At 38.4% G+C, this 12,321-nt stretch overlaps 1 protein-coding gene across 3 annotated transcripts in view; it reads left to right on the top strand.

Moving 5' to 3' along the window:
- LOC128028946 (stAR-related lipid transfer protein 13-like) overlaps nt 1-12,321 on the top strand; it is a 73,916-nt gene that overhangs the window by 24,158 nt on the left and 37,437 nt on the right. The window contains exon 1 of one of the 3 annotated variants that reach the window (XM_052616329.1): nt 5,675-5,957. The exons of the other annotated variants lie outside the window; for them this stretch is intronic. Coding sequence (XP_052472289.1) covers nt 5,849-5,957 — 109 coding nt within the window. The 5' untranslated portion in view covers nt 5,675-5,848. Of the gene's footprint in view, nt 1-5,674; nt 5,958-12,321 lie in introns of those variants that run through there. 3 annotated transcript variants of the gene reach the window in all.

Genomic DNA, 12,321 nt, shown 5'->3' with positions numbered 1-12,321 from the left:
ACTGGCCCTTTGGAATTCTGTAATGCTGGAATTGCTTTTTGGTCTCAATTTCGTTTATAGGCTTATAAATCCTGAGATTGTTTTTATGTATGGATTGATGGTACATTTGGTTACCTACAACCATGCCTTTGTGTTTAAAAAGCAATTTACATAATGTAACGTTTCAATTTCTTACTGCACCATTCCAGGTTCTTGCAGTAAAGAATCTTTCTCAATAATTCCCCTATAATTTGATTAACTTATTCTTGCCAGAGTGTGATTTTCTCACAATAGGAGATGTCGTAGAGGGATTAAACGGACACTAATTTGGATTGGGCCCCATTGTACAAGACTTGTCACCTCTGCAATCCCATCCAATTACATGCAGTGCTCTGTAAATCCCAGGATGTATAAATGCCCAGGAACAATAAAAGCATCTGGAACATATATATGCATACTTGAAATAAGATTCTCATTCACACCAAGGCTGCATTTATTTTATCAGAATTACATTAGAAACATTAATACTGTAAAATACTATTACAATTTTAAACAAAATAACTGTTTTCTATTTTGAATATATTGTAAAATGTGATTCATTCCTGTAATAGCAAATATTTCAGCATCATTACTCCAGTATTCAGAGTCACATGATCCTTCAGAAACCATACTGATATGCTGATTTGCTGCTTTTATTAAAACTTTTATTATCGCGAATGTTGAAAACTGTTGTGCTGCCTAATGATGGTTGGAAATCATTTTATTCTGTAGTGTCTTTTTCTCAGGATTATTTGATGAACAATGTTTGAATAACAGCATTTAATGAAATATAAATATTTTGTATTATTTTAAAGTCTTTAATAGGAATTTCACTGGAATTCCAAACTTTTGAATGGTAATATACATGTTGCATTTGTACAGTATTTGAGCAATAATTGCAAAACTGTCCTGTAGTTTAGCAATGAAATAACTGAAATTCATACTTTTTCATTCCAGACACTTTCCAGCCATTCCAGCCTTTGTGGATTAGATTTAATACAATGCAGTGTTAGATTTTAAGGCCATTTTTGCTTATTTTTTGTACTAAAAACAATGTTTCGGGTTACAACTTTGTTTAATGTAATATTCTAAAGGCCAGATTGTAAAGCAGCATTATCTAAACACCTCTCCCTCTCCTAAGGCTTGTGCTTGTACAGTTATGCGAGAATGTGGTGTCCCTGCGGGATAGAGGGGTTTTCTTGTGGTTAAGTGCTTATTAAACAATTTGGCCGGACAATCGAACAGGCTACAGACAGGAGAGAATAAACTGACTTCTATTCTCGATTGAGCTCCTATGGTTTTGTGCCAAGCATTTTGCACAGTCACCTTCTTTTTTATTTCATGGTGTCTTATTTATTAATTGCATTGTTAGTTAGCAGCTTGCTAATGTTTGGGAGATTTGACTGCTTATGTTTTGTTAGTCATAAAATCCGGCACATTTTTTTTTTTTTTGACAAATTTAAACCAAATTGGATTTAAAAGAATTTAGTCTTAAGTTTGTGTGTGTCTTTCTGTCTGTCTGTCTGTGTGTTCCCCTCTCTGCTAATAGAAGCCAGGTGGTGTGTGTGACTGGAAATGTTTTCCCATGATTTTGACTTGACAGCATTACATGCATTGTCAGTTTGAAACAGTGAACCAATAGCATTCACAGACCCCCTCTGGCCCCTTCATGACGTCTGCATGTGTGTGTGTAACTCTTTTGTGTGCTAGTTTACTATGCCAAGGAGCTAGATCATGCTCTGTTCACAGAATGATCACAAATGGCTGCTGATTCTGTTACTATTCATTAAATTGGCTGTTCCTTCATATGTTAATTCAGTTGTTTGGTTTGTTGATAGTTCCTTCAATCATAATTGACTAGCAAATGTTATAGTGACTGTTGATTATATTACTGTAAATTGATTCATTCATTCATTGAGTTGTTTGCTCATTCATTCATTCTGTTGGTTCAGTTACTAACAAATATTGTTGATTCTGTAACTTTTTATTGATCCATTCATTGATACACTTGTTTGTTTGTTTTATTTATTTATTCTTGTTCAGTCACAAGTTAACAAATAATTTAGTGGCTGTTGATTCTGTTACTGTTCATTGATTGATTGATTGAGTCGGTTGTTTGTTGTTCATCCAGTTGTTTCTCTTTGTTCACTTGTTTGTTCGTTCTGTTCAGTTGTTCTGTTTGTTCAGTTACATGTTAGTAGCAAAAATTGTAGTAGATGTTCATTCTTTTACTACTCATTGATTCATTCATTAATTCAATTGTTTGTTTGTTTGCTCATTCTGTTCATTTTTCTGTTTGTTCGGTCACAAGTTAATAGCAAAAATTATTTTGACAGTTACACGACACCATGGTTGAATGCATTGCACATAGCAAAAATAGTAAGAATAGTATGTCCGTATGCTATTCCGAACATAACCACATTCAGTCACACATTTAGAATAACAGGGATTTATCAAAACACAATGATGCTTTACACAATGAATCACATGCAGTGCAGTCAGTGAACAGTTGCTTTAAGGCCCTTCCTCCCCCTCAAGCTCCTAATCTAAAAGCAGATATACATTACATTTGTGATTTTTCCATGGAAAACTGCAGCCCAGACTTTGGAATATTTGTTCAGGAAATTTATAGTGCATCCATAAGATGGGCCCATATGTAGGAGCAAGAGGGAAGTTGAGGGAGAATTCCACGCCTTGAATGCATAAGACTGGGAAGCGTGATCCCCCCAGAGGTTTTCTAAAGCCTGGCCTGGGACCTCACGGACAAATGAGGGGGCCAATCGGAGCTCAGCATCTCAACATCTGGGCATTTTCTCATTCCAGCTCAGTGGTCAGTCTGGAGCTCAAGTCTCTGGGCTCGTAGCCAAACAAACAAAAGGTGCAAGAGAAGACCACATGTGGTTTCATGTATAATTCATAGAGTAGATTCAATGTAACCACTTGTGGTGAATACTTTTTTTATTTATATGTGTGGGAACCAACACAAGCATTAGTGACGATTAATTGTGTTCAAGCCTTTCAGATAAATTTCAAGTGCATTGTATTTACATATGAAGCCTAAAGGGTCTTTTTGGAGAGAAGATAAGACCTTGATGGGGTCTTGCTAAAACAAGCAAGACCCCACCAAGGGTCTTGTGTTCCTGTAGCTCAATTGGTAGAGCACTAAAGTTGGGGGTTCGATTCCTCGGGAACACATTATATGTAAAAATTGATAGTCTGAATGCACTGTAATTCGCTTTGGATAAAAGCGTCTGCTAAATGCATAAATGGAAATTTATTGGGTTTGTGTGGACACCCATTCACATTCTAACAGCCACTTCCTCTTTTACATCACTTCACTGTATCCTCCTAGTCTAGCCATAATAATTTCCTTAATATCAACAATTGTTTTCCCAAATGATGCCGAGAACATCACAGCAATAGGAATGATAGCGCAAAGCCATGAGCATGGGGCTTCCTGTCAAAGGCTTTGATCAGGAAAGTGACCCGCGTGACCCCATTACTGAGCCCAGGACCAGACAGCAACTAAAGGCTTGCGTTAAATAGGCTCAAATATTTTTAAACGAGGAATTTAGGCATTTGAAGGTCCATGTGTTTTCAATTGCGTACTTTGACGCTGGTGAGAATGCAGAGACACCAGCTTGGCTACTGTGCAAATGGCAGAAGTCCATTGAGTTTTCTTGATGCGCAAGCTCAACCATCTGTATGACATTTATACTCTCTCTGGCAAATTTTAAGGGGTTTGTGCTGTAATTTTGTGAAACTAATTATTCAGTTACTTCTTATAAGCACTTGTAGTTCCACATCTGGGCTGGCTCATTTCTTTCACAATATCCATTTCGGTTTAATCTCTAAGATCAGTTTATTTAATGAGACATTTGGAACGGTTCTGAACATATCAAGTTGTATATAGCGTAAGTTATGATTCAATGCTTTCTGGTTATTTCATTGTAGGCTGCTGGAAATGCAACGTGAATGCAGATGACACGTTCAGCATCAACTGTTTTGACAGCGAGACCAAGAGTCATCAGGGTTGTGCTGACCGCTGGTTTGGTATTTTGCTCCAGGCTGGTCTTATAATGGAAACCTGTGCTGAAGTTTAAAGTGATGGGTCTCTCCAATAGATCAGCTGCTGACAGACAGGAGATCAAGGGCTCAGAACAGCCAGCTGGAGCAGTGATGGAGTGAGACAGTTGCTGAGGTGGACAGACATGACCTGACTTTGCAGTATTAAACGTCCAGGAGTCAAATTAATCTAGTATAGTACAGTCTGCCATCATACGCAGGTTTCATTTTTTTCACTTGAGACTTTTTAAACCTCTTCAGGCTAGATATTGTAGTTAGTTAAAAAGCATGTTTCTGTATTTATTAGTAAGATATAATCACTATTAAAGTGCAAAAAATATCAGTCAACCTCCAATTCTTAGTCTATTCTTTAAGTGGTCAGATGGTTGTATCGCCAAGCCAGGCATTCCAATGCAGATCCTGCAAGAGTGGAAATGTTTGGCCCTAACCTTTGACCTTTGACACGTAAGCTGAGGCACAGCAGAAGCCCCTCATGTTCTCCTGGGAGGTTTTTCCCATCAGATGACTCCATTAGTGAATAAAGCTCAGGCGCATTAACACACACCTTGATAAAGGCCAGACTGTTCCCTACCTAGACACATGACTGGTTGCTTAAATCTGTTCTCTCTGATCTTGGATGACAACAAATAGTGCACTGCTTTATGTTAAAGCAAAGCTACACCTCTTTCTTTTAATAACATATCTTGGATCCAGGTTGAATACTCTTGATACCAATCTGTCATCGAGTTTCCCTGCATGCAGTAGTCGTTTATATAAGAGTATTAATTTCTCCATTAGACTCGCTTTATGTCGTCACCAACATTTTTTCATCTTAACTTGGATCAGCTTTTGACATTGCAGACAGAAAACCTGTCACAAAAAGCAATCTCCTCTCTGTTATGATGATAATGCCATGCTGAGCGCAAAATAGAAACCATAGAGGCCCATAATTAAATAAGCCGTCAGTGTTCATGGTATGTCTATCCTTCCTCAGCATGACCATTTTTCTCTATATACCTTTATGTCCCAAACTTTCATTTAATTTACATTATATTGCTTTTGTTATCCAGACTAGAGTACATGAGCTGCATTTTGTGCTTTTTGCCTTGAGAAAGGCATATAGTATATTGTTATTGTTTGTATTTTTTTTTTTTTTGTACCATTTTAACATTTAAATACATATTGTTCACAAGTGCACATATTTGTTCATATATTTATATTTCCAACAATATAAATATGTGGGTTTTGTTATATATTTATATATACATTTTTAATGGATTTTAAATATTATATATTTAGGTATCCATTTTTAACACAGAAAATACATTATTTATTTATTTAAACATTAAACAGCATCAGGAATTAATATGGAGTGCGTGAGTTGAGATCTTTGGTGAGACTTGAAATGAAGTCTTCGAGTAGTGAGAGTGATGAACGAGAGAGAGAGTGAAAAAGAGAGAGTGAGAGAGTGATCGTATGTTAGGAGCTGAAGGAGAAACTTCACACAAACTCACATCTGCTCTGAAACACCAGACAGCGGCTGCACGTCTTTTACTAACGCAGGTCCTAAACTGGATTATTTAGGAAATTATTACCACATTATTTTTTTTTTGTAATATGCATTTATTTTTCGGAAAAGTTTTCCGTTGTGTTCTCTGGCTGCGGGGCAGGTGATGAAGAGGACGAGGAGTCTCGCTATCTTTGAGAAATAACGGGAGATCGCGCGCGAGCCACACTGATTGATTATTATGAGCGCGGATTGACGATGACAGCGAAACTGACACTCAGACGATCGTTCAGCGAGCAGCTCAGGGAATCCACGTCCAAAGCTTGGGATTTATTGTGGAAAAGCGTCAGAGAGAGACGACTTGCAGGTTAGTGACACTGAAGTAAAATTCACGCGCTCCGCATTTGCAACGTATGCGTGGAATGACAGTGTGATGACGTGCTCGACGTGAGGACGAAATGTTTGCATGCATTAATTTATGGTTTTGAGATTACTGAGCATCGCTGGTTAAATTTCAAGTTGCTTAATTTTTGCAGTTGCATTATCGTTAGGGGTTTTGAAAAATACACCAAGAAAGACTGGGACTTGTAAATGTTTATTTATTTATTTATTTTTTTACAAGAAAGTACAATTGACGTCTGTCTACTACAAATATTTGTGAAATGTATTAATTTCTCAATTTTATTTTTTATTTTTTTATGTACGCCACAGATTTTTTAGTGTAGGCTGTTGTAGGTTATTCAACACAATTTAAAAGGTAAAACAATTTCAAGACAAATAATTAATGGAACAAAATATTAAAGGTAACAACACATCTTTAATATAATCTGTAACACAGAATGCGACAACGCGTGTATAGGCTACACACACACACACACACACACACACACATCTATGTTGTCACATTCTAACACAGAACACATTTAACAACGTGCTCCAGTAGAATGTGACAACATAGATGTGTGTGTGTGTGTGTGTGTGTGTGTGTATTTATATTTATATATATATATATATATATATATATATATATATATATATATATATATATATATATATATATATATATATATAAACTTCTAAACCTCTAGTGATGGATTCAAAGTTGAGACGCTTTTGACAATGTTTGACCACTAGATGTCAGTCAATGCAACGTGGTTTTCATATTGGAATTTTTTTATGTTTTTCTCTTGGAGTGCTTTATGGTGGTCCATCTGTCTGTTTTATTGGACAGTAATTAAAACTCCGCTGTTAATAGATTGAAATCTTTAAATGCTTGTATATTTGTCTTATTCAAGATTCTTTGTTTATTTGGGCACATGATCAGGCTGCCATGGGGACGGTGATGAAATGTTGAGGCATTGTTATCACGTTCATTTCCATATATGTATTTCAGAGATGTGATGTGCTATGTAGGTGGCAGTCATGTGCACGCTCTGGCCTGACTGTTTATACACATGCCAAACAATGAGGAGCTCTTTGAGGCATGACAGTGGAGAGTTCAGTGTGGCTCCTAAGAGGGGTATATTTCAGTCTGACTTGAGCCTCTATTAAAAGTTCAACCAAGAAAGATATTCCGGCAGATAGAGCTCCACCTTTTAGTTTTGTCTTTCAAAACTAAGTTTATTGTTTAAAGCATTGGATAAATTTAAAATGACTGTTGCAGTAACATTCAAAAGTTTGGGGTCAATAAGATATTTAAATGTTTTTAAAAGAAGTCTGCCTTTATTTGAAAATAAATACAGTGAAAACAGCAATATTGTGAAATATTATTACAATTTGTAATATATTTTAAAATGTAAGTTATACCTGTGATGGCAAAGCTGAATTTTCAGCATCATTACCCCAATTTTCAGTGTCTCATGATCCTTCAGAAATCATTCTGATATGCTGATTTGGTGCTCAAGAAACATTTCTTATCAATGTTGAAAACAATTGTGCTGCTCAATATTTTTGTGGAAACCATGACCCATTTTTTTCACGATTCTTCAATTAATATAAAGTGCAAATGAGCAGAACTTATTGGAAATAGATATGGTTCAAGAATGGAAGAATAGAAAAGAGGTACCAGGTTTCTTCAAATATTTTAGTCGGTTTAATAAATGTGAAGTTGCATTTTAGAATTCACATTAGATTTCATCCAGCATTTCCCATTTTTATATATTAATCAGTGGGCTGTCCATGAGCCTGCCATCCACGACTAAAGCATTTCAGCCCACATGGAATGAGGGATTTGTATAGGATTGCATTATGGTTGCATTATGGTCTGCATTTCAACACTATTGTTTCAGGATCATAGGCTAGAACACTTAGGCATCATTCAAATCTCCTAACAAGCTATTTGCAAAAGATCCTCTTAAACCGAAGGCAGCAGCTTTCAAGGGTCATAAAAAAGATTGATTAAAACAACATTTAGTTCATTCTGCACACAATCCAGTCGGTGTTGCCTTATGAAGTGTTGCTTAAATAAAGGAACAGACTCCTCAAAGCAGAGAAAACTCATAAATGTGATGCGGCTTTGACATTTTCAGTGAGAGATTCAATCATAGCAGAATTCAGAAGAGACAGCAGAAAGATTTCGCTGTCTGCCGTCTCTCCCTGCTGGAGCGAATCGTAAGCACCTGCTGGTTTTATCTGGCTCCTGCCTATGTTCAAGCAGCCCTTCCCAGAAACCCACAGAGTAAATATTATGCTGATAACTTTTCTTTCCACTGGCTGTGTTGATATCTTCACTCTCTGTAGTTGTGGAGTCAGCATCCCAGGCTGGAGTTTCTCAGCCAGGACGTTTTATTAATCAGCTGTCATTCTGACTGGCCTCTCTTGTGGCTAATCCTCATCTGACCTGATTGTGGAAGCCACAAAACTGTTTGTTTTTGTTTCCATCGAAATGAAGCTATTATTTCATGAAGGTGTATAAACACAGGTACGTTTTCTTGGCAGCTGATTCTGGCTTCTGCCTCAGCTAGTGGAAAAATACACAAATAAAGTACCAAGATGACTGTGAAGTAGTGCTGTCTGTATAAAATCCCAAAAACCCTCTTCTGCGCTCTTCAAAGTTCCGAGGTTCATGCTGTTGCCATTGAGTTCAAACGTGCTGAGACAGGTTGTATATGGAGGAGTGGCTTATTTTGATGCCATCAGAGCCAACAACTATGCCTCTCAAGATGGGTAACACTTTAGTATAGAGTCCAATTCACACTAATAACTAGTTGCTTATTAGCATGTCTATTATTAACATATTCTCTGTTTATTAGTGCTTATAAAGTACATATAATGCACGACATCCATAATCCTACCCAATACCCTAAACTTAACAACTACCTTATAAACCATTAATTAGCAGCAAATAAGGAGTTAATTGAGGCAAATGTCATAGTTAATGGTTAGTTAATAGTGAGAATTGGACCCTAAAATGAAGTGTGACCATATTTGTATCCTTTGTTTCATCACCGTTGTATTTTTAAAATTTTTAATCTGAAAATAGGTTTCCATTCAAGTTATTATATAGATTTGATAGTAGGCTTAATTAGCCCATGCCATTGTAGAAATAAATTCTCAGGTTTCCTGTCAAATGCGAGAGAGAAGGAGAGATAGAGAGAGGGAGCATGTGGAATGTGCATTCTTTGGCGAGTGGTGAGCGGGGTCTGTTCTCTCCTCCACTTTTGCATACATTTATTTTGAGAGCTGTCAGACATTCATCTTTGGCTCCAGTATAGAGATGATGAGAGATTTGGCAATGGCGGGTCTGGCTCTAAATATTGAGCTAAATCTGAAAAAGCACTCAGTTCTGGATAACAAAGATGTGTGATCTGTTTTCAATAACACTTCTCCTACATAAAGCTGAAAATGTGTTGGAGAAGTGGCTAAACTACAAAGCAATCTTGGTCAATAGTTAATAATGGCAAGATTTTGTATCACTCAGATGAGGCGGACGGGTGGGTGGGCGGATGGGGGTGTCATGTTCACAAAAACCTGTCATTGTTCTTGCTATCTTGAAATAAGCATCTGATAATTGACTTGACTTGCCTCAACTATTCTCTACTAGCTGTAGCTTTGGTGAATGGTTTGTCAAAAGTTTTATTTCATTTTATTCCAGAGTGCTTCATCAGAGAGCTCTTTTTAGCCATCTTCATGTACAGCCATTGGAGATACCATCATATGTCTATATAGACCAGTTAAAGTGACTGAAATTATGATATGGTATGAGATAATAGCTGTTTTTTCTTTGTCAGTCTGAATCACTGTGCTGTACAATTAATAATTCACTAATAATTAGTTACATTTATAGCGCTCAACCACCACCAGATGATATGACGGCAGCCATATTTCGCCAGAACGCCCACCACACACCAGCTTACTGGTGGAGAGGTCACAGAGTGATGCCATGATGGTCAGAGGCTAATGGGGAAATTTGGCCGGGATGCCGGGGTTACACCCCTACTCTTTACGAAAGAAAATCCTGCGATTTTTAATGACCACAGAGAGTCAGGACAGTTGTTTAACGTCTCATCCGAAGGACAGTGCTTTTTACAGTATAGTGTCCCCGTCACTACACTGGGGCATCAGGACCCACACAGACCCCACAGGGGTGAGCACCCCCTGCTGGCCTCACTTACACCTCTTCCAGAAGCAAACTAGTTTTCCCAGGAGGTCTCCCATCAGGTACTGACCAGGCTCAGTCCTGCTTAGCTTCAGTGGGCGACCGGTGTTAAAAAGGCCCGCTGTAAACAAGCTTTTATTTTGAAGTTTTCTGGTGATCAGCCAGTGTTTTGAATGTGATGTCATCGCAGCAACCTAAAGACACTATGCTCCGCCCACTTCCAGCAGGTGGCAATGATTAGTGTTTGGTAGAAATAGCCTGCACCAAGTAGGTGAAAGCAAATGTGCTCGAGGCTTTCTCAAGTGTTGGTGTTGTGTGCGTATGTTAGATGAACCAAGTAAGTTTATTTATGTACTTCAGCTTTTGATAGCTGTGACCCTTCTGAATTTTAGTTGATATTCATTGTTTAAGGTACTTTAAATGCAATTACTGGTTGTCATCACACATTCTTATGTAGGTTGTTCATTTAAGTGTATATTGCTACCTTCTTTGTATGAATTTACCTACTTGATTTGTTTATACTAATTTGTTGTTATATCTTTTGTTAAAGACCACACCCAGATGGAAACACCAATGTAATATCTGCAACATTTGTGAATTGTTGTGAAGAAAATAAATGCATCAAAGACTTAACCTGCATCTTTATGTCTCTTACCGGACATCTGTGGTGAACTAGTCCCCCCACTGGCAACCCCAACTGGTCTAGTTATACCAGTTTTCTTTATGGTCCTTCGAGCCGGAGCTAGAGTTTTCCACAGTTATGGAGATGCAGCCATCAGATGATGTTCCTGTTGAGCGGCCCAGGAGACAATCATCTCTGCCTGCACACTTGCAGGATTATGACTTGACTGGCTACAATCTACAAAGATCCTTATCACCACCTAGCTATTCCCATGAAACCCCCTGTGCTGTGTCACCTGAGGAGGATGTCAGGATGGACACCCCACATGTAGCAGCACATCACCGTGACTATCACAGTCTTCAACAGTGGTATGTAACAGATCGATGGGATCAGCAGGTTGAAACCTTGAGAGAAGAAAATGCTGATTTAAGGAGACAACAAAGTGGCCTGATTACTACAGTTCAGCGGCTGCAGGAGGAAAGAGATGATCTTAAGCAGGCCAACGCCAAGTTTACATCTCAGATGTCTCAGCTACAAGCGGAGGTGAAACAATTGTTAAGTTGGCAGAATCAGTCACAGCCTCCTCAGGCATTGTCTACCTTTCCTGTACCTTGTCAGTCCGAAGCCCGAGACCGCCCTAAACCAGTTCCAGCCCCGAGAAAGCCAAGAGTAGCTGAACCTGTAGCAAATTCAAACTATGCCCAAGCCTCTTACAATGCATCGCAAGATAGTAGTTCAGCAGAAAGTGAGGAGAGCTATGAGGGTTCAAGCAGTCAAGAAAGTTTGTCCTCTTCTGTTGAGGGCATGAGAAATCTGTCCCTGAGCTCATCCAGGAAGAAGAATGTTAATACCAGTCCAGCAATTGTTAGACAAATTTGTCAGAGAAAGAGTGGAGGAACTCAAGCCGAGAATGTAAGAAGTTATGTTCGCTCTGGATCTCCACAATCTTCTTCCAGGTGGCACCGCTTGTCTTCTAGGAGCAAGAGACGGCACCACCACTCTCTGAGTCCAACTACTGACCAGGAAAGAGTATATCGTGGCCCTACTCCTACAATTCCTGACCTGATTTACCCAAACCCCAGAGAGTTTGCACGGCTTAAGATTGCTTTAGAAAACATTCTACCAGCTGATGCTACAGAACGCTTTAAATTTCATATCCTGCTAGAACATCTCAAGGTTGAAGAGGCTCAGTTAATTGCTGAATCTTACAGTAGTTCACGTCATCCTTATACCAACACTATGGATGCTCTCAATAAACAGTATGGCCAGCCACATCAGTTAGCATTACAGCGCATAGTGGAATTGATGGATGGGCCCAGCATCAGCACTGGAGATATTAAAACTTTTCGAATGTATGCTCTGAGGGTGAGATCCTTGGTGGGAATGCTGAAACAACTAGGTAAGCCTGGCATGGTGGAATTAAGATGTGGCTCGCATGTGTCCAGACTTCTGAGTAATTTGCCACATGATCTGCGTAGCAGTTTCAGAAGATTTATTTATCCATTAGATGTG

This window comes from Carassius gibelio, chromosome A15 (assembly GCF_023724105.1).
Source record: "Carassius gibelio isolate Cgi1373 ecotype wild population from Czech Republic chromosome A15, carGib1.2-hapl.c, whole genome shotgun sequence".
Classification (NCBI taxonomy): Eukaryota; Metazoa; Chordata; class Actinopteri; order Cypriniformes; family Cyprinidae; genus Carassius; species Carassius gibelio.
Note: the sequence above shows the minus strand (reverse complement) of the source record. Positions and strands in the feature narration are given on the sequence as shown.